Source organism: Amblyomma americanum, chromosome 11 (assembly GCF_052857255.1).
Source record: "Amblyomma americanum isolate KBUSLIRL-KWMA chromosome 11, ASM5285725v1, whole genome shotgun sequence".
Lineage (NCBI taxonomy): Eukaryota > Metazoa > Arthropoda > Arachnida > Ixodida > Ixodidae > Amblyomma > Amblyomma americanum.
Genome location: NC_135507.1, coordinates 2,531,054 through 2,552,996, shown reverse-complemented (window position 1 = coordinate 2,552,996; position 21,943 = coordinate 2,531,054). Strand labels below are relative to the sequence as shown.

Below are 21,943 nucleotides of genomic sequence, written 5' to 3'. Positions count from 1 at the left end.
ATCTCGTGGTACCTGACTCTATACGTCTTAGTCCGCAAAACTCCAGTCCTGGCCTCAAATAACAAAGAGCTTCCCCTACAATTATCATAGATATTTTCTTTGGCAATTTCCCATTTAAAGGTCCGGTATGTTTCCAGTGCCGATTTCGTCAGCATCCCTGTTTTCCACAGAGCTCTCTCTGTTCCTTTAACCCTTTTCTTAACCGATAATTGCTGATTTGCCCCCTTATTGCTGTCCAGATATTTGCTTGTCAATTTTCTAGTTCGCTTTCTCCATTTCGTGTCAACATTCTTTATATACAGGTATCTGAAAACTTTCCTAGCCCACCGCTTTTCCCCCATCTTTCTCAATCGTTCCTCAAATGCTATTCTTACTGCTAGCCTCTCTGCTCTCGAAAGACGCCCATCCCATATCACCCTGTACCCCCTGATTTGGTGTATTGCCATGTGCTCCCAAAGCTAACCTCCCTACTCCCCGTTGCCTAATTTCCAGCCCTGCTTGAACATCTGGCCTCATACACAGGACCGCATTACCGAAGGTCAGGCTAGGGACCATCACCCCTTTCCAGATCCCTCTTACCACCCCATACCTATTGTAATTCCACAGTGCCAGAAACAAGCACATTTGGCACTGCTCCAGCGCGCACCTTCTAGTTCATGCTTTTCGCCGCTAGGGAATTGAACCTACGGGCGGCTTGGCGCTACAGTTAATCTGTTGAGCAAGAAGGCGTCAGTTATTTTACTTCAAGGACATAATAGCTTTTGTCATTTGTCTACGTTGTGAGTATTCATCATTCATCCATTGCCTAGCAAAGATGCCAGAAAGTCTCACGCCTGGCATGTGCGCAAACAAAATATTCACTGCTAGGATTTGAAGAATTACCATATTTGCATTGTTAATTACTAGGTTTCAAAATAATAAGACAGGACAAAAGCACAGGGAGGCAGTGAGAGAAAAGAAATCATTTGTCGAAAGCAGACGATGATGATGAGCATGACAAACGAACAGTTCAACCGAGCGCTCTCAACGGCCAAAAAGTTAACGAAAGTTGGCGCACGCAGTCCAACCGCCAAATGTGCAGGTCTCTAGTTCAGTAGGTCTTGGGCAGAAAAACCCCTGACGCTTCAGGCATGTTCTTCAAGAGGCATTGGCCCAGTGGACCGGCCTCAGTTGAAGTTTATTTCTCGCTCTTAGTGGCGCAGGTATCACTGGGAGAGAGAGGACGCGGGGAAAAAAGCTGCTGGAATGCAGTTTGAGAGGCCATGGAGAAGCACCCTACGCCCACATTTCCGAGGCAGCGTATTGCCTCAGTTTTTCACAAGACAGTTCAAGTGGCTCAAGCCCGTGGTTAAAGTAATGCTACAATGCCTTCCCAATGACGCATCACATTTTATGAAGGCGCTACATTCCTGAAAAAAATTATGATTGTGTCGTAGCGCATTGCTTCAGGAGGGAACAGACATCTCCACTAGGGGGCTGGCGGCGCTGCACCTGAACCTCCATTACTGGCTAGTGTGCCAACCGTGGCCTTCCTGGTGGCACCGCGAGCGATGAATGCCGATGGCCGCCACATGGAGCGCTGCAAGTCGGAAGGGTGCCGCCGAGCCCCAACGCTCTCGCAACATCGGCAAGAGGACTAGTGCATTTTTGCTTTCGTTCAGCTGTAATCGACCAAAGCTGTCATGGAGGCAGCTGACTATAGGTTTCAGGGTTTGTTTTGAGTCTCTGGCGAGGAGCTGCACATTTAGCACTTGTCGCTTGCGCGAAAGCTGCTGTGAAATTCAGCACAACTTCGTGTTTCGAAACACGAAACTTGTGCTGTACATAGATATCTTTTATATATATATATATGAAGTACTTTTTCGGTAACATTTTCTCTAATAAAGTAGGCGAAACGCTACGGTTAATTTTATTGGATTATATTTAGGTGTTCTCGCTGTGTACGTACTACATTTGCGAACGAGTAAACACATGCAATGTGAATAACGCAGGAAACACAGTCGTGCAACACTCGTTTTTATTCGCGTGCAATATCAATCGCGGACATGTTACAGAAGTACAGCAAGCAGGGCCCATATGCGCACATGAGAAGCATTAATGGCAGCGACGCAGTTTTAGAAACTTATGCCGCTGCCTTTGCGTTTCCCTCTCTTTGTTGAGGCCCTTGACAAAAAAACGAAACCTTAAGAGAACATAAAACTTTACAACGGTAGATAAAACTGCCTTTTCATGCTCTGAGCAGCCAAGTTGAGGAAAAGACAGTGTCTGTAGCTGACTCGAAAATTCAACTAAACTCATTTCATGGAGCTTGTTTTTGCTAAAAAACACAGTAAAGGCATCTTCCATATGGCCTTTACAGCAGTTGACAAGCTCTTGCTGGGGTACACTAGGCCCCCATTGTCAAAATGGCTAGTAAAGTACGAAGCGGCGTCAGCACTTGCTTCAGCTTTGCTTACACATAGGCAGCCTGCACACTGTGGACAACAGTTCTTAGCAATGATCTTTCTTGCCAGTGCCTGTAGTGTAGTAGATCAAAGCATTGTGGCTCTTCTTCTCTATGCACGATGCATGGTCACTGCTAGACACATAGGTAGCATCAGATGGTGCAGTTAAATGGAAACACGTTCCTTGTTCGAGCGGTAACCGCTTTTACACATTGGCACAAAGCAAGTCTTCTCTTTGCACTGTCGCTTTGTCTTTGACATCTTTTTTGTGCAGTCACATGTAGCTCGTTTAGTGGTGGACACGGGAAAAAAACAATCGAGAGCTCAGTGCATGATTTGACTACACGGTGAAAGCACGCAGAACGAATACACGCACGCACAGAACGCGCGCACAAAACCGACGAAATCACCACAGAACTGCTCGGAGGAGCGGATGCGTCGACTTTAATGTGCAAGGAGCCACACAGGACAACATACACTGCACCTCAGTCAACAAAATTTCGTGCACAAGCAGGTTAATCGCGCACGCACAAGACCAGGTCGCTGCCTTCCGAAGCGAGAAAACCGCGTCGTCTGCTGCGGCAGCACCCTCCCGACAAGCAGCGCCCTCTGCCGCCATCGGTGGGCTTTCATTGCAAACGGTGCCACCTGCTCCCATTGCGCAGCGCTGGCGCTCGGCACACTAGCCACTATATTCTAGGCACTATAAACACAGGCGGCGGGGCGCCAGCTTTCCCTGTAGAAACTCTGTGGTCGCAATGGAAACGCCGATGAAATGCGACTCATTGCAAGACCGCGCTTCCCTTCGCAACGGCGTGCGCATGCCCATTCTCGGCTTGGGTGAGTGCATGCTGTAGTAGCGAAACGCAGTTGTAATGCGGGTTCGGGGTTTCCGCAGGCACCTCGCACAGCGGCGGCTACTGCCATTCGACTGTGGTGTATGCACTGAGAGACTGCGGCTACCGTCTCGTGGACACGGCCAAGCGCTACGGCTGTGAGCACTACTTGGGTCAGGCCATCGCGGAGAGCGGCGTTCCGCGCGAGGATCTCTTCGTGGCCACCAAGCTGTGGCCGCGAGACTACGCGGGCGCCGGGGGCGCCGGTCCGCGGTGCGCGTTGCGGGCTTCGATGGAGCGACTGGCGGTCGACTACCTGGATTTGTACCTGATGCACTGGCCGGAGTGCCCGTCCGAGTGCGGCGACCGGCAGCGCACACTGGACGAAACGTGGCGGCAGCTGGAGCTGCTTCACGACGAGGGCCTGTGTCGTGCTGTGGGCGTCAGCAACTACGAGAGGGACGACCTGGAGCGGCTGCTGGAGGCGTGCAGCCTAGCACCGCACGTTAACCAGGTTGAGTTCCACCCGCACTACGCGCCTGAGGAGCTGGTGCGCTTCTGCCGGAGCGAGGGCATCCTCTTCCAGGCAGGCTGGCCAACTGGGAGGGCGGGACGCGGCTGCTGAAGCGCCCCCCGCCGCTGCAGGGCTACTCGCCGCTGGCCAAGGGCCGCCTGCTGGCCAACCACGTGGTGTGCCGCGTGGCCCAACGCCACCGGCGCTCGGCTGCCCAGGTGCTCGTGCGCTGGTCGCTCCAGAGGGGCGTCTTGGCCATCCCAAAGTCGACTCGCCGTGAACGGGTGCGCGAGAATGCACAGGTGCCCGCTTCTCTTCGTCTCTGTCTTGTGGTCCCCAGCAAGTGGTCAGCTGTAGTGCAGCTTTTGCAGTTGCATCCTCAGTTGTGCTTTTGACTAGCTTGGACATGAGCTGTATCATTGAGTATTGCGGCCAACACTTCCCAAAGGACAGGACCGAAAGGGTGGCGACACGCTCGATCCTGGCCGTGGTGGTCGGCAGCATTTTGATGGGCATGCAATGCTAGGGGCCCGTGTACTGTGTGATGTCACTGCATGTTAAAGAATGCCAGGTGGTCGGAATTATCCGGAGCCCTCCACTACAGTGTCCTTCACAGCCTGAGTCGCTTTGTGACGTTAAGCCCGATAAAACCAGAAAAGGAGTTGACTGCTCGATAACGGTGGCCTTCGGGTAGACATATTTTTGGACTCTGGTACATGAGCTGAAACGATGTCAAGCAGTGTGGACGCTATTGCAAGGTTGAAACCTTTGCGAGAAGAGGGGATGCTGTCATGGCATTTGTATTGACTAAGCCATTGCCGAGTTGATGACACTGCATCTCGCAGGTGTTTAAAGGTGGTGCAGAAGCCGTTCAGCCAACTGCTGTGATGCCAGGGATTTTTGTTTGATCCTGCTTTCCAAGCTGAGTTGCTGCAGACGTTCTATAAATCTTTCCTTGCAGTTAAGCAGGAACTGAGCTTCCAAATGCTGGGTCAGCTGCACCCGGTGCGGTGGCTACCACGTCACCCTCTCCCCCTGCTGCTTTATCGCCCTGCTGCACATTAGAGCTTGCTACATACCATGCTGCGGCACATAATTCAGTAAGCAGCCTCATGAAAAACTCACTTCACATATTTCTATGTTCATATAAGGAGAAACAGAAAGCCAAATGTGTGAAACTGAAATTCGCTCTGTACTTAAAGGAGCACTAATGAAGAAGAGAAATCACAGTAGCGTTTTTTAACATGTGTAACGGGAACTTAGGTCAGCGCTCAGGTGGCGATGAAACGATGGCGGCGACCGAGTCTGTGATCTGTCCAGGTCGGCAGGCTCTTGCACTGAGCGATGGCAGTGCGGCTAGGATAATGCCCTTCTTCACAATGTCCCCGGGGAGAAAAGGAGCCATCCTGGCGACTCATGGTGCCGACAACACAACCGGGCCGCAGTATGGTTTGAGTCGTTAGACATGCATAGTCTCGTGACCACATCGGCAAAGATTGGAAGATAGTGCGAGGGGCTCAATAATGCAGTTGACTGAGTATGTGCGTTCCAGGATGCGGTAGGGGCCGTGGGATTTTGAAAAGTTTCTTTGAGAGGCCGGGAGCAGTGGAAGGGATCCACAGCCAGACGAGTGAACTGTGTGGGAAATCCATATCAAACTGACCTTTGTCATGGCGGTGTTTTTGGCACCCCCGAGTGTCTACCGTGAGCAACCGTGCAATCTGGCGGCAGTCTTCTGCATGCTAGGCAGGTTCAGAAACAGTTGTACACTCAGATGAGGCAGGGTGGTATGGGAGAACTGTGTCAATGGGAACGGAGGGATTCCGGCCGTAGAGCAGGAAAATTGGACAAAAACCGGTTGTGAACTGGGTAGAACGAGGCCCCAGTTCATGTGGTTGGCAGCAACTTATATGGCCAGCATGTCGCCCAGAGAGCAATTAAATCATTCAGTTAGACCATCTGTTTGCGGATGGTAGGCTGTACAAGTCCGATGAATTATATTGCCCTCAGCGAGTAGAGCTTTAACGACGACAGACAGTGAGGAGTTCACAAGGAGCACCGTGGCCAAGTATAAAGCGCTGCAAAATGAAGGATGCCACTTCACAAGCTGTAGCAGCCAGGAGTGCGGCGGTTTCTGTATGCCAGGTCAGGTGATCAATGGCAACAATGACCCAGCGTTTGCCAGCAGCGGTGTACGGCAGAGGGCTGTATAAATCTATGCCAGCACGGTCGAAGGGGCAAGGTAGACAATGTAGTGGCAGCAACTCTCCGGCAGAGTGATGAGGCAGTTACTTACTGCTTTGGCAGGACGGGCAGGAGCGAACGTACTTCAGGATGAAGTTATACATGCCACGCCAGTAGTACTGGAGACGGATGCGAGTGTACGTCTTGAATACTCCCGCGTGGCCGCATTGAGGGTCAGCGTGGAAACAGGTGCAGATTTGGGACCAGAGGTGTCGGGGAATGACAAGAAGCCATTTCCATTCATCAGAGTTATAGTTGCGCCGATAAAGCAGATCATCACGGATTGCAAAATGTGAAGCTTGGCGATGAAGGGCGCGGGACGCTGGAGTCGTAGATGGGTTGGAGAGTTAGTCAAGAAGAGAGGCAGTCCATTGATCTTTACGCTGCTCAGAAGGCATGTCTCAGGTGGTGAGCGAAGGTGCAGCGGGTTCAAGGGCAGAGAGGCTCGCAAGCTCAGCGGAGAGCGGGAAAGGGCATCAGCGTTCCGATGCTTGCGGCCCGACCGATATACGACACGTATGTTATATTCTTGTAGACAGAGAGCCCATCAAGCCAGGCGACCGGAGGGATCTTTTAGCGAAGAAAGCCAACATAGGGCATGGTGGTCGGCGACCATGTCAAAGGACTGCCATAGAGATAGGTCGAAACTTGTCAAGGGCCCAGACAATGGCCAAGCACTTTTTTTCCGTCACGTGGATTCGGCTTTCGTGAGGGTGCGGCTGGCGTAAGCAGCCACATATTCCTCGAATCCAGACTTGCTTTGGGCGAGCACAGTCCCGAGGCCAATGACACTGGCGTCCATGTAAACTTCGGTTGGGGCTTGCGGGTCGAAGTGATGCAAGATGGGAGGTGCCATGAGGAAACTGCGCAAGTTGTTGTAGGAGTCGTCGCAGGCAAGCGACCAACTCGAAAAATCCACATTGCTGCCGAAAAGCTGACTTAAAGGGGCAACAATTGGCCGCAAAGCTGCGGGTAAAACGTCGAAAATAGAAGTAGAAGTCTAGGAAGCTGCGCAGTTCCTTAATGCAAGTAGGTTTTGGAAACACAGTCACAGCACGAAGTTTGAAGGTGTCGGGGTGGACCCCCTCCCTTTTGACACAATATGGCCTAAAATTGTCAGTTTACGAGCAGCAAATCGAATTGTCAGTTTACGAGCAACAAATCGACACTTTTTTAAGTTCAGCTGAAGGCCGGCGTTCGTAAGGCAGGCTAAGACGTGCTTCAGCCAGGACAGATGAGTCATGCAAAAAGATCATGATGTCATTGAAATAACAGAGGCACGACTTCCATTTCAGGCCATGCAGAATGGTGTCCATCATGCGTTCGAAAGTAGCCGGAGAATTACAGAGGCCAAAAGGCATGACATTAAATTCATACAAGCCATCAGGGGTCTCAAATGAGGTTTTAGGGCGATCGTTGGCTGCCATGGGGACCTGCCAGTACCCAGAGCGTAAATCGAGAGAAGAGAAGAGTTCCGCTCCTTGTAGGCAGTCTAGAGCATCACCAGTGCGGAGAAGAAGGTAAACACCGTTTCACGTGATCTTATTCTGGTGGCGGTAATCAACGCAGAATCGAATAGAGCCATCTTTCTTCTTCACGAGTACCACGGGTGAGGCCCAGGGACTGTGTGAGGCCTGGATCACGCTGCTCTGAAGCATGGTGTCAATTTGGTCTTGAATAACTTGGCGTTCACTGGCTGAGACACGATATGAGCGCTGATGCAGAGGGGCGCGGTCACCGGTTTCAACGTGGTGGGCGACAGTCGACATGTGGGTCAAAGTGGGTTGGTGTGCATCAGAGGAGGAACGAAAGAGATGAAGCAGCACGAGAAGTTGAGGTGCAGGGAGAGAGGCGTTGATGGACGGAAGGAAAGCGTCTGGAGGCGAAGTGTCGAGGGCGGGAACCGGCGGGCTGAGGGCATCTACGTCGAGGGACGGCGAATCGTCAGTCTCATCGCGATAGAGAATGAAATCAATGATCTGGATGGTACCGAGGCACTCACTGCGATGCACAGCGGAAGCCGCGGAGGAAGACTATTTAGGAGTGGAAACTCCGCTGTTTGCGGCGACCAGAAAAGGGCACAAGCCAGCGGAGCCACTATCATGCTGGCGGCCTGGAAAGAAATTACCGCCGTTTCAGTTGCCAAGGCAACCGGTTGAGCGTGTTGCTCCCGTTCGGCCGCGCGCGCCTCACTTCTATTGAGGGCACTCTCGCGCGCTTCTTTACTGCTGGTAGCCCGAAGAGTAACTGGTGCTACGCTTCAACCATTTGAGCACAGTAAAAAATAAAACTGGTTCTTTTCCATGACCGCTATAAGATGATCTGTAGCTTCTGGTTGTACGCAGGGCTTTTGTTTGACACCCACACGATGACTTTGATTGGGTGGGCATAAGCGCTGCAGGAGTTCAGGGTCATTCGGTGCCTTGAAGATGCTCACCTTCTCCCTGCAACACTTGTAACCGCTTTTGCAATTTTGAACAAATACCTGTGTCCCATCTTAGTCTAGGAAATTCCGAAGGAGGCCGCACTGCGTGTAGCAGCGCTGTTAGTATTACGGCCCTCGAACAGACACCGACAAGAACTGTTGCTGTTTGACTTAAGGGCGCAGAAATGCGTCACGGTGTGCCCGCTGAAGCAAACACCCGTGTCGTCTGCTTTGAGCGCGCGCCGGAGCCGCCTGCCCGGGCGCTGCATTTTTTTTTATTCGCTGCAGCTTCTACGACGCGCCGCATGGCGCCGCCACTGCATACGGCCCCGTCGGCGCACACAATTGTGACCTTATCTGGTCGCCTGCGCTCGCTTGCGCTGACGGGAGTTTCACCTCGTAAATAGTCTTGCTCCATGGCGGAAGCATATGGAAACGGATTGGTCATGAACAACGCGCTAAGGCCAGCTGACAGGGTGAGGACAGCATAAGGTATGGGCAGGTACTTGCGGCACAGAAAGAGGGCGATGGTGTAAAAAGTGTGTTGCCGTCGCAAACAAGGTCAGAAGTGATGGGCACAAGAACAGAAGAGTGGGCAGGCAGGTCAGTGTTCTTCAGCAACGACAGCTTTGGCAGCAGCAGTAGAAGGGGCATCTGGCAACGAGGAACCGCTGAGCGCTAAGAACTAGAGTTCAGCACGAGCACAATCGATGACTGCGTTATGGTGCGACAGGAAGCCCCAACCCAAGATGATTTCATGAGAACAGGTTGGCAGAATGATAAATTCAACCACGTAGAGGATCTCCTGAATAACAACGTCAGCTGTGCATGTCGCTAACGGCGCAGTAGGCTGTGCGCTTGCGGTGCGCATCGAGAATCCAAGCGGGGCAGTCACTTTTCGCAAGGAGCTGCATAAGGTGGCGGCCATGGCAGAAACAGCAGCACCGGTGTGGACAAGCACCAGAGCACCTCTACGGAAACGGTGATCAGATTCGCGGGAGATAATTGAGGCCTTGGACATTTTGCTGGTGGCGCAGTTCTCGCCTCAGGAACTGCGGAATCTAGTTTTCCTTTTGTGAAAGATCCAGGCGCCGACGCATGGGAGAAAGGGAGCGGCGATGAGGAGAAGGTGAGCGCCAGGTGGAGAAGGTAATGTGATCAGGTGAAGTGAAAGAAGGCGACGCACGAGCACAGGTTTACCACATCTTCAGTGTAGCTTGTGAACGCAGCTTGTGCACAGCAGGACGTCTAAACACTTCGGTGAGGTTCGCCTTGAAAGCAGTCCACATGGAGAAGTCTCCTTCGTGGTTGCGAAACCACGTTGGCAATGCCGGTCAAATAAAAGATGACATTCAACTTGGTAGTATTGTCCCATTTGTTATATATGCTCAGCCGCTTGTATGATGTGAGCCAGTCTTCAACGTTATGATCGTCCGTACCGCTGAAGAGGACGGGTCCTGTTGCCAGAGGGAGCCGGAACAGAGGACTGGGGAGCTCACCTGCACGGCTTGGTGGTTGGAGTCTTCGGGCATAGCGGGGGTCGGTAGAGCGGCATGGACGCTCGGTAGCCTGTACTTTACACAGTGCAGTCATTTTAAAGCCAAGCTCAAACACCGCTTTTTGTGGCACTTTAACACGTGACACACCTATATATGAGGTGTGTTCAGCCAGTTGTCTACCCCAGTATGTTCTGCCAGTAATGGGGACCTAAGCTCTTTGGTGCAGATTGGGAGAAGTCCAGCCATGAATGTAGAGTAGTAATTCAGTCTGATTAAAGCACTGCAAGTGATGGGATGTCAAGTGTGGTTAGGTGTTGGCTAGAAAGAAAGCAAGGGGTTTCAAAGGAAAAAGACAATTGCGGTAGTCGGCAATGCGAAATTTGAGTGCAGCTCTTCACAGGCCACCTGCAACTGCTGGCCACCCTTCGGTATCTTCCCTTGGCAGCTGTCTTCCAGGTAGTGTTTTGCCCTGCTACTTGGACAACTGGTTATGCCGCCAACTAAGACGCGGAACACAGGAAAGGGCACCTGAGAGCAGCGCTCTAAAAAGAAACCTAAGCAAATTTATGAAAGGATGGTTGCTCTACATTGCCGAGATTCATTTTCAAACCACAAAGTTTTACGCTAAACAGCTTAAACTCTGTAGGACTCAAGATGACTGTCATAATGTGGAGGCAAAGATTTTGGAAAATCGCTGATGTGTTGTAGAATGTGAACTAGGCATTGCACAAGGCGCGATTTCCTCTATCGTTCAGTGTTTTGATGCTGTCAAAACATCAGTTTCTGGCAGGTGCTACGAATGTTTAAGCCTGAGCAGAAAACATGTCTTGAGCAATATAGCAAAGAGAATTTAGACATGTTAAGAAAAATCCAGGAGACCTCGGATTTTTACGGGTGACGAAACAAGGGTCCGCTTCCATGATCTGGAATCCGAGCATGTCATTGCAGTAGAACCATGAAAGACACAAACTCTGAAGAAATATCACGTGCATATGTCAGCTGGAAAGCTTATGGCAAGAGCTGTTTACTATACAGGAGGGGTTTTATTACTAAAATTCACACAACACAAGGTGACGACGGGAGACACCTGTTCAATAATTTGGCAATAAACTAGTAATCAAAGCGAAACTCCGAGGAAGGCTATCGGCAAGTGTATTTCTGCTTCAACGATGTGAAAACTCACAGGTCTTGCAAAAAATAGCTTGCACGTGACCTCACATCAGTGAGATTGCTGCTATGGCGTCCATGTTTACAAACCACTTGGGTACCACGCACGGCTCGAAACGCATATAAACAGAGATGTTTCATGCTGCAATCGTCTCCTTTGTGCGTGGATATGCCTTCTTTTCCGAATGTGCAGTCCTTTCATGGAGGGTTACAAATCACGTCTGTTTGTATAGGTGCACATTGAAGGTGAGGAAAAGGTTCGGCAGTGCGAGAACATCGGCTTCTCACGACTGGAAGCAGAGAAGAGTGCTGCCGTTAACCTGCTTGCAGACGTTACACGTAAACAGTATGAGCTAATTTGAGACACTTGGTTTAAAATGCAGTAATTGCTATAATTGCCCATTTCCTCCGTTAGTGCATAGGTGAGAGCTTGTCAGCAATGCAGCTCGAGGAAGGTGAGGGTCTACTTTAGAGGTCAGCTCAAAAACAGTTTCTTTACTTTTAGGCTCTTTGAGCTGGGTAAACTTATCTCGAGGCATTCATTAATGTTGCACTGCCAGTTAATGTTAGTTCCTTTTTTTCTTCTGCAAAAAACAAAACAGTTTACAGAAATGTTGATTTCTGCCATTAGCTGTGGTGGCATGAAAATGATCAGCACACGGCTGGGTGCCTTGATGCAAAATGGTGCATAGAGGCGCCCTGTGCACAGAAAACTCGGTGTCCCTGCTGCGTCGGCCTCTGCATGCTGTTTCAGTATAGGCCTCGGCTCGCAGTTTTTCACTGCGTAGTGCCTCACTGTGCGACGGCATCATGCAAAATATTCATGCCTAGTGCTGTACCCTAGGAGAAGCGACGAGGCACAGTAAAGATTTGTCTCCTGAGCTACATGGCTGGTTGCTATTTCAATGCAAAAAATTCAGGTTTATCAGTGACGCATTACCTGTTTTGCCATTATCACGTACCCGACAGTCAAAATTGTGAATTTACACTTGACCGTAACAGTTCTTGCGGTCGAAGTTGGCACGTTTAATGTGCACCACATGAAGCTCCATCGCTGTGTTCAGTGTGCCTTTGCTCGCCTGCACAGGGAGGAAGCTTGTGTTCATCAGATGTTCCCTACCGCTGTGCTTGGACTGCCGAAATATCACACACACTGCCACACTGAAGTGATGCAAAATGCATACTGCAGGAGCTGGTGGTTCATAAACATGGCAGAAGCATATCCCAGGTTTCCTTTCACCGATGTCAGTGCTAGCTGTGTAAATGGGAGTGCGGCTTTATGGAGCTTAACCATTCACGTTGCAGTTCAAACCTTGGTCCCGGGGATTACTTCCTCTTTCGTAACCTGAAGAAATCTCAGCATGGCCGACTATTTCCTGATGTTGCTGCAGTCGAAGCATTAACAGGCTTTCTGCAGCAACAAGAAGTTCTGTACCGAGGGAAACTATAGAAAGCATAGTGGAATTGGTGTTGACATCAAGGGGGATTGCATTGAAATGTAGTAAATGCAATCCTCCCCCCCCCCCCCCCCCCCCCCCCCAAACTTTGTTTTCATATTGAGGTAGACAACTTAATTAAAACCCCTCGTATTAATTACCCTGCTTTGAACGTAATGGATGTACTACCTATAGAGGCACTTGGTGAATGCATGAATGAGGTAGTTGTAACTATTTAAGCACTCTACACCACTGATGATTTTTCACATTTCTATAAAATTATGCAGAAATTTCTCCTATACCTCGAGCTTGGCATATGATGGCCTTAGTTGCCTATGTGCCATAAAACACAACACACACACATACACGCTTTTGGATAGTTTAATTTCAAAAGTAATACTGCAAGGCCAGAGCCCTAACATGTTCCCATTCTAGGTGTCAGTATAAATCCTCGCCTCCTTCCCCCTTTCTGATGACAGAACGTGATGAAGTCCAATGTGAGCCAATTATATGCTTGTTGCTTTGAGGTGCCTCCATAGCCACGTTATTTCAACAGAAAATGCACTCTCAGATATATGCTTATAAAAAGCTGCCTTTCGGAATTGAAACATTGAGCTTGTTCAGAGCTAAACTCTTCAACTGGTGCCCGCATTCGATACGATTAGAGTCGAATGACATTAAATCTTCAGGCGTTCAACCTCCCCTATCCCCACCCCAGCTCCCAACCTTCGTATCCTCCCCTTGCCATCCAACATATCCCCCATCCTGCATGCTGGCCGTTGTCATGTGGCCGTAAACCACCATTCTCTCTCCGATAGCCACGGAGTGACTTACAAGGATGCCACTTTCATGGCTCATTGAGGTTTCTGGACCTATGCTCTGTACGATCCCCACCTCCCCAAGCCTGGACCCCACACCAGTGGGCCGTACCTCCACCCTCCAGATGCATTGTCCCCTTGAGGACCTCACCATTTGGTTTCCTTCACCGTCTGCAAGAATACATGGTCTACTCAGACTCCAAAGCCGCTGTCCCCCACGGAAAAAAACTGCGCCCTACCCCCCTCACTCAAAAAAAAGCTGTTGCTGGATCCTGAGCATTCAGGGACACTGCACACTGTTGAACCCCTTGGAGGACAGTGGGAGAATCTTCCTGTGCCGCCCCATCAAGGAGGCATACTTACAGCTTTGGCACATCTAAATGAATGCAGTCATCAACCCATCCCTTTCCATGCAACACAATTAGCCTGGCAGCTTGATACCACCCGGCTAGATTGGCTTGGTGCTCAAAGGAAAGAACAACATCAACTGGTTGCCCAGGCAATCGTACTGCTCGGCCTGTAGATTAGGGCCGAATAGATTTCTTATACTACTGCTACTAGTACATGCGACCATCTCAGTGTTCTTTGCATGCTATTTTAAAAAAGGTCTGCACTGGCAGAGCTTATGCAGTGCCTTATGTTCATGTATGCTCATTGGCCGCAAGTTCCGATTGCAGACTGGTAGTGAGTCTAGTTGTCGTTTGGATTGCACAGGTATTTGACTTTGAGCTGAGCCCAGAAGACATGGCTGCTCTGGAGACACTCAACTGTGGCCAGCGTTACATCGAGCGAGCGGGAGTGCAGGAGAAAATTGACTCTCCCCTGCCTGATGGCTACAAGCTGGCCGGACGACTCAGCCTCCGCAACTACAGCTGAACCGTCACGCCTCTTGACTAGTTACAAAAAAAGTATTTTGGCTCTGCTGCCAAGCATTTTTCTTATCAGGCGTTATTACTAAATGCACTCTCCCTCCAAGCATAACACTTTTATTTTTCACTGCAGAATCCACATCCCCTGGAGCTAGACTTGATCCCATCAGGAACTGAAGAAGCTGAAATGGTAAGCACACCAGTTAACAGCTGGCAAGGCTACATTCCTACCTTGGGTCAACTTACACTAACATCAGGAACATGACCAGGATGTTCCAGATGCCAATTAATGCTCTGAAGTAGCGGATGGTGCCAAGAAGGTCGCAGATCTTGCCACCTGCAAGGAGGTGTTGATGAAGCACCTGCTGGTGCTGAACATGAACTGCACATACCTGCTGTCAGCTCTGTTTTCTCAGTAAAGCCTTCATTCCGGGAGGCTGGCCTGTGCATTTCACAAAACAGCTTAGATGAGAAACTTGCAAAATGGAGGTGCAAGAAAGAGACGAGCATACATAGTATTCCAAAGGGGGAGCATGCAGTATGAGAACTAGGTAACTGTCACTGGTGATCAGCTCAAGCACACTGTTCTAGTTCAATCTTGAATTGTTTGCACTTAATCACAATGTATTTTCAGGACTGCATTCAACTTAGGGTTTCACTGCTTGCATGTCTGTCCTTATGTATCCAGGGTAAAAAATACTAAGTGACTTTAAGCTAGAACTTGCAAAAAAATGGAATCGGAGCTGCCAAATTTCAAAACAGTGGCTGTATATCATAAGTGCTCTCCAACACCTGCACTTTTCAAGCTTACGCTTATTTCACATACCCTCAAAAGGAAGCTGAAGTGTTCTCACAAAAAATTGAGCTAACCTTGCCATCGGACGTTTTTCGCTCTTGAATATAAAAGTATCATTCATGGACAATATCATTCACAAAAGGAAAAGGTGTACCACTGCAGCTCCTTACAATGACCCAGGCTGTGGCTGGCCACCAATGGTGTGATATCAAAAGTGCTGCCTATGCCAGCGCTTGTGGGTCTAGCAGGTCAAAACAAGCGCAGCTGAAGTGCTCTTATGGCCAGGCTGGTACATTCATGCTTGTGTATTGTCAATCCCCAGATGCACTTTGCATTTCTCCATAAACAAGTGCAGACAACAGCATTTATCTTGACGCCAGTGTAAAGTGGAGATCGTGTTGCAAAACTCGGCACGTCTGAAGTTGATGCACTACAGATGAAATAAAGTCCACAAATATGCATGTACTACACAAGGTAAGATGTACATTAACCTTGCTACAGGAAAGCAGCATACCCAGGTTACAATGCATTTTAACTTATACTACACTGGACAAGCACAAGGAAATTACATTGCTTATATACTGCTCGTTCACTTCCAGACTACACAAAGGTACTCCGACATTCCACATATTAGAGGCAGATCACGATGCTTGCAAGTAGTCTTCTACTGCTTGGCTTCTGTAGCTAAGCGCTAATCAATCTGGACACAATAATGCTAACGTGGTGATCTTAACGCTGCACTGAGTTTGCAAATAGGTTTATGCACCATGTCTGTCTTTGAAGAGGCAAAACACTACGGCAAGACAGCAGTTACTGGAAAGCTGGATTGACCACTGACTGTATTCAAGTGAAGCACAAGACAGGGCTTGTTAGACACACCTGTGGGTATCGCTTAAGGTCTATCTTTTTTAATCTCCCACGTGCCTATGCGGTAGGAGCTTCTGCAAAACTTCAATTGTACTGCTACTCAAGGATGGAACGAGATTGATGCACATCCACCTTATGGTACTACGTTTAACGTTTCTACAGCTCTTCATATTCAGTCAAACCTTCAGCTGTTCTTTACAAGCCCCTGAATCAAGTCTTTTAACAAGTAGTACTTTCTGTTGAGCTCTCATCATTTTTGCATGAACCTTGCAAGACTTACTAACAATTCTGAAGTGAAAAGTCTGTAGTAAAGAGTTTTTGGGCAAGCACAAGCAATGTTAATGGCAGGGCTAATATAATTGGAATCAGTATGTATTAATGCGCAGTTCACAAATTGATTGTTTGGAAAGTCTTTTCACTGCACTAGAGCCGTAGCCACCACGCTCGAGCATGTGGCTTCAACTGACATTAGCACTGCTGAGTGCTGGCTGCTGTGTCAGAGACCATGCTGCAGAGTGTTTGCGGTGGCTGATGACAGATTGTGTGGCCTGCTGCCACCTTAAAATGGTGCGACCTACCAGCCAACGTTTAGCGGCAATAATGTCAGTGAAAGTGACATGCTGGAGCGTTCGATGGTTTTATGGGGGTCCCGAAGTGACTCAAGCTATGAGGGATGCTGTAGCAGAGGGCCCAGGTAATTTTGACTGCCTGGGGTTCCATAACGTGCATGACGTCACATGGTACACGAGCCTCTAGCATTTTGCTTCCATTGATGATACCACTGTGGCTGGGATTGAACCCGTGTCTTTCTGGTCAGCGGCAGCTCGAGCGTTCATGTTAGATTGATGGTACAAGGATGCACTCGTCCATCTCGCTATGTCCAGATAACAGATAGTACTGCTTGCAATGTGCTGCTCATGCTATGGCTACAGCACTGTTGTGCCATTACTCGAGCTTAGCATGGACCCCAAGAAAGGATACTTGCCAGAAATGTGATCTGAACCTCTAGTGCAACTGAAATTTATTATGCTCTTTTTATCTATGCAACCTCAATGAAAAGTCAGCGTCTGCTCAGGAGGGTCTTTCAAAGCATAGCAAACCCCCTGTTATCTATAGTTTTATTTTTATTTTTTTTTTGGGGGGGGGGGGGGGGCTTTACATGCATCTGTGATGCATGTAAATTCCAAAATTTCAGAGAGGACTTAATGATTTACAATTTTGTTCAAGCAAAAAAAACGAACACCTCCATTTTTCCTCCTTCCCTTCCCCAGCCGTGACAAGTGCTGCTGTATCATAAGATTTTAAGAGCGGAAATAGCAATAACTGACACTAGTTACAACCCATGATATGCCTTAAGATAAACATTAGCAGAATTGCTCAGAACTTAGTCTTAAGCATGGTTTAAGTGTAAAACTGATATAGCCAAGAAAAAACTTCTAGAGCTTACTCTAATACTGAGCGCTGCTATGTAGTAAGTGACCAATTTCTGTTTACTGAGTGCGGCTATGTATTAACTGACTTCAATATTTGTCTCTATTACAGCTGAAGCTGCCATGTAATCATGCCTGGGAGCTGAATATGCATGGAAATAAAAACCATCAGGAAAAGCCATCAGAAAAGACTGGATTAATGAACAATACACTAGAAAAGTTGCACAGGAAGCACTAACCAAACCTAGAAGTTTTGTAGTTTCTGAAGCTTTTGAGCACTTCACTGGGCATTTCCTTCGTTACGAGAGCACAAGTGCCCTAAAGCTCTGTGGTGGTGTGCACACAATAGTCGGGGCATGGTAGATGCTCCTTGCTGAGCTTTTCTCATGCTCCATTTGCATGATCATAAAATTGCATCCACTGCCACACTTTTGAGGATGTTTTTTTATGGCACATGCAAGCAGCTGGAGTGCTGTGCCAGTAGATATTTGCCATAATCAGTACATTAGCAGGTGGCTGAAAAAGATACATTGTGCCCTTTTTCCTCAAATCCATAAAGGATAGCCATGTCCTTTCTTAAAGGCACACTGAGGACAAACCGAAGTTGGCCTGTATCGATGTACTAACCACAGACTGTCCACACCGACCAAAAACTGAATTGCAGGTGTCGCCACCACGGGCCCATTTCGCTTCAACACATTTTTTGGCGCGAATCCCAGAGGCCACGCTGCACCCAGTCCTTTTCGGCAAGGACGACTAGAGTTTTAAGCGACGTGGAAAGATTTTTAAATGCACTTTTCCGGAGATCAATGTGTGGTTTGGTGCCAGATAAATGTTGGCATTAATGTCAGCGTTAACAGCCACGAGACAACTCTATCTTATTTTGTTCTTAGTAAACAATTTATTTTAGCTTTGTGGTTATGCTGATGTTTTTGGACATGATTTTTTTTTTTTTCCGATTACCTGGCTCCCACTGGTGGTATGGCATAGCCTCTGAGATTTGCAACATTAACAAAGGTCTGGATATTTTTTTTTTTGCATTTTGAGGAATTTAAATGACGCAGTAATTGTCTCGCATCTTGGTGGATACCCGAGCAGTGGCGTAAGGGAAGGAAGGTGGGAGTGAAAGATAAAGAAACGGTGGTGGAGAAGTCCAGAATAATTACTACCTGGGGATCTACCGAGGCATCCGCCTCGCATGCGGCAGGTGCGCGGTTCGATCCCCAGTGGAGCCGGATACCCACCGGTGGTAAGTACAATGGGTACAAGATTCCCCAGGCCTGGTGCTCGCCCTAATCAGGTTAAAATGCTTAAGAACTGGATCCTTGAGCAAACGAAAATACCTTGTGCCGTGGCGCTATCACCATCATCACATCGCCCCCACTGAGACGCGGCTGGTTCGAACCCGGGAACAACTGCCCAGAAGTCGAGCGCTTTAACCACTGAGAATAAAATTATACGCCCCATTTCTGGTACAAGGGCAAATCCCCGGCTAAAAGCCTACATATAAATACCTCATTAGAGAGTTTTAACACCGTCCTACGGTAAGTACACTAACTATGCCACTACGATCGTATGGCAAATGTGGCTAGGCAAGCATGCCAACGGCAGTGCTGAAACACACTGATATCATTCTTAGGGGAATGGCGCAGCATCAAGGAGAGCACACACACACCGTCGCTGTCCTAGTCACTTGATGCTGCACCATTATTTTTTAAGCATGTCTGACCAACTTGCCCAATCTTATACGCTTCTTAAACACTGATATCACATTCGGAAAGCACAACACTTACAGTTTAAAGTTTATGACGGCACCAGCGTTCAGGATCAAGGTACTGCAAAGAGAGAAGGCAGACCAATAAAAAGCCTAGCATGCAGATTCATAGCCTCACACAGCACTTACCCGAAGAGTATTATGTCCGACAGCATGTTGACACGACATAAAAACAGCTTCAAAGCCTGTCAGTCGGAACACGGTTATGCCTCACCACCACGCAAAATACTGTGCTAAGGCACTCAGTCGTACAGAAACATGCGAAAAAAGAAGCCCTGTGCAGACCGACAGATGTGCCGGGCAAAGTCGGTGAGCTGATAGGCGCGAATACGTTAGCTTGCGGCCGAAGTATATAATGAACGTTTCAGTGCCAAAGTAGTCAGATCCATAGTTTCTTACTATTAACTAGAGGGAAAGCTGGCGGTGCTGCACCTCCATGGGCGCGCAAAGCATCATGGGGCAATGAGCTACTTTGTGCGGGACAGTAGGTTTTTTTTTTTTTTCAGGAGCACAGAGTGGTGTTACTAAGATTTCTCATTCCGTATCCACGGCGCGCTGCGCGCGCAGATGACTTCGGTGGAACGGTAGTGTGCAAAAGCCATAGTAGCGAAAACGCAACTGCACACGACACCTATAAAAGGTTTTTGTTTTTCGAAATGCTGTGGAAAAACGTTTTAAAATGTTGAAGCGACAACATTTAAAAAAAAAACATTTATTTTTTAAAAATGCGCCTGTTAAGCACGAAACATTGGCTTTTGTGGTCTGCAATGCTTGGCCAATAGGAGAGCATGCTAGCCACCCTAAGAAAGCCTTAACTTATTTTGGGCAAAATTTGCATTTACATGCTTTTCTGCTAGTTTGTTAAAATTTTTAGACAGGATATTGAATGATAGGACATTCTTAATTATCGAGCAAAGTTTCTTTTTTCATTATTTTTTGGTCAAAAGTTTTAGTTCTGCAGTCGGTAGCTCTCGCCCCATGATGTTTAGAGCGCCCATGGTGGTTCAGGTGGTCTCGAGGAAGTTCCATGTAAGCTCCCATAGGCGGGGTGCCAGCTTTCCCTTTAGTTAATAGTAAAGAAACTCTATGGTCCTAACAAACGGCGCAGCTGAAGTTTGTGACCATCGAACGACACGCACGCGCTGCGAACGTCAGCTGTTTTAGGCATAGTCGGTCTGGCAGCTACACCACACCTCAGCCAACGTTTACATCGGCTACCTCGGCCACCATGGGCGTCAAAGCATCATAGGGAAATGAGCTACATAATGCGGGACAGTCGGTTTCTTTTTTTCGGGAATATTGAGTGGCGTTACTAAGAGGCCCCAATCCGTATGCACGGCCTGCTCTGAGCGCAGACGACTTCGGCGTAATCGTAGTGTCCAAAAGCTATAGCAGCGAAAACGCAACAGCACACGACGCCAATATAAGGCTTTTGTTTTCCGCAATACTGTGGAAAAACCTTTTAAATTGAAGAAGCTACGGCATTTTTTTCAAAAACAGATGGCGTCATTGCTGCAACTCAGCGAAAAAACGTCGTCTGCGGGGTTTGGTTCGCCGATCTCTACGTAGACGATTGCGTTTTCGCATCATGCACGGCTCAACTAAGTAAATACCGTTGTCAAACTTGCTACGATACAAAAGTTACCATAATACGCAAGCTCTGTGTGCAGTTTCACGGCAAATGAGCCAGCGGTTGAGGCGGGGAAACTTTTTAAAGTCTTCACGATAAAAACGCACAACACTGTATATATTTCTTCATTTTATTTTATAACAAATTACTACGACTCAAAATTTCAGAGCTTGTCGTCCGCTCTCGAGGACGACAGCGCTCCGTATCACGCTTATATTGGCTGACGCTCGTGTAGACGAGTGCAGCGCCGCACGTCATAGCTTTAGCCCCGTCCTCCGCTCGCCTACACGAGCCTGCACGAAGTGTAGCTCACTGTAGGATAAAAAATTAGCCCTATAGTTAATAGTGGATGGGACCTTTTTTTTTTTGAAGAAACCATGTTGTGCATAAAAAGACAACCACAGGAAAGGCCAGAGGTCTTTTTATGCGCAACATGGTTTCTTCAAAAGCAATGTACCAACTTGCCCAACAAGAAGTTCTTCTAAACGACCTTTTTTTTGTTTACCTACAATGGCTACACTAGTGTGTAGCGTGTAGCCAGTGTAGCACTGTCTGGAAATGTTTGATAAATGTTGTACTACGGTACTGAGACATTCCATATCCTTTCTGGGCGCACATGGGGAGGAACGTTGTTTGCTGGGTATTGGCTGACGCTCGTGGAGACGAGTGCGGAGCCTCACGTTATAGCTTTAGCCCCGCCCTCCACTGGCCTACACGAGCTTGCACGAATTGTAGGTTTAAAAAATAGCCCTTCTATGGTAGCTCTCCGTTGATGGATGGATGGAACGTACGAGCGTCTTCTTTGAAACGGTGTGATGACAGTTGCCGCCATGCCCAGCTTTTCTTGTTCTTTTTGTTGCGATAGCTACACTACGCCACCAACTTCGCGAGGAAAGTTGTGCGCATGCGCGGAGTGACGTCATAGCTCGCTGCTGGTGCGCGCGCCGCTGCGCCGGCGGCGGAGCAGACGCCGCCCGCTTCGTCAGTTGCGCGCATGCGCGGAGTGACGTCAGAGCACGCAGCTGGAGTGTGCGCCGCGCGTCTACATTACATTACGCTATTACAGTACGCATTAGCATTTCGAGCCTTCAGCGTGGCGGAGCCGTGGCCGCCGCGCCGCCGGCGAAACAGAGTGGGGGAAGAGTGAAGAGGGGGAGAGAGTGAATCCACGTCCAGGGACGAATATGGAGGAAC

General features: G+C 48.6%; 2 protein-coding genes across 4 annotated transcripts; one reads left to right on the top strand and one right to left on the bottom strand.

The window, feature by feature from the left end:
• The first annotated feature begins 2,913 nt into the window (after window positions 1–2,913).
• On the top strand, window positions 2,914–17,529 carry LOC144111061 (putative oxidoreductase ZK1290.5). Of its 2 annotated transcripts, none has more exons than XM_077644184.1 (6): window positions 2,914–3,284; window positions 3,343–3,794; window positions 3,926–4,096; window positions 14,098–14,291; window positions 14,386–14,442; window positions 17,458–17,529. In XM_077644184.1, the coding sequence occupies exons 1-4, from the start codon at window positions 3,203–3,205 to the stop codon at window positions 14,257–14,259; spliced, it is 867 nt and encodes a 288-aa protein (XP_077500310.1). In that variant the 5' UTR covers window positions 2,914–3,202; the 3' UTR covers window positions 14,260–14,291; window positions 14,386–14,442; window positions 17,458–17,529. The 2 variants fall into 2 exon arrangements, with proteins under 2 accessions (XP_077500310.1, XP_077500308.1); XM_077644182.1 differs by having other exon boundaries at window positions 3,343–3,866.
• On the bottom strand, window positions 14,354–19,609 carry LOC144111062 (protein SMIM7 homolog). Of its 2 annotated transcripts, XM_077644185.1 has the most exons (5): window positions 19,249–19,608; window positions 19,139–19,180; window positions 14,645–14,694; window positions 14,499–14,589; window positions 14,354–14,434 (listed from the first exon to the last, which is right to left on the bottom strand). In XM_077644185.1, exons 1-5 carry the CDS (start codon window positions 19,272–19,274, stop codon window positions 14,419–14,421), a joined length of 225 nt encoding a protein of 74 aa, XP_077500311.1. In that variant the 5' UTR covers window positions 19,275–19,608; the 3' UTR covers window positions 14,354–14,418. The 2 variants fall into 2 exon arrangements, with proteins under 2 accessions (XP_077500311.1, XP_077500312.1); XM_077644186.1 differs by lacking the exon at window positions 19,139–19,180 and having other exon boundaries at window positions 19,249–19,609.
• Window positions 19,610–21,943: the final 2,334 nt, after the last annotated feature.

Bases quoted from the DNA above. Each gene is read 5' to 3' on its own strand.
- LOC144111061 (XM_077644182.1), top strand. From the start codon at position 3,203: ATGGAAACGCCGATGAAATGCGACTCATTGCAAGACCGCGCTTCCCTT. The intron at 3,285-3,342 runs GTGAGTGCATGC...GGGTTTCCGCAG, and splicing joins CATGCCCATTCTCGGCTTGG to GCACCTCGCACAGCGGCGGC. The intron at 4,097-14,097 runs GTGCCCGCTTCT...TGGATTGCACAG, and splicing joins GGGTGCGCGAGAATGCACAG to GTATTTGACTTTGAGCTGAG.
- LOC144111062 (XM_077644185.1), bottom strand. From the start codon at position 19,274: ATGCTGTCGGACATAATACTCTTCGG. The intron at 14,695-19,138 runs GTAAGTGTTGTG...TGAAATGCACAG, and splicing joins GCCGTCATAAACTTTAAACT to GCCAGCCTCCCGGAATGAAG. The intron at 14,590-14,644 runs GTATGTGCAGTT...ACCTCCTTGCAG, and splicing joins GAAAACAGAGCTGACAGCAG to GTGGCAAGATCTGCGACCTT.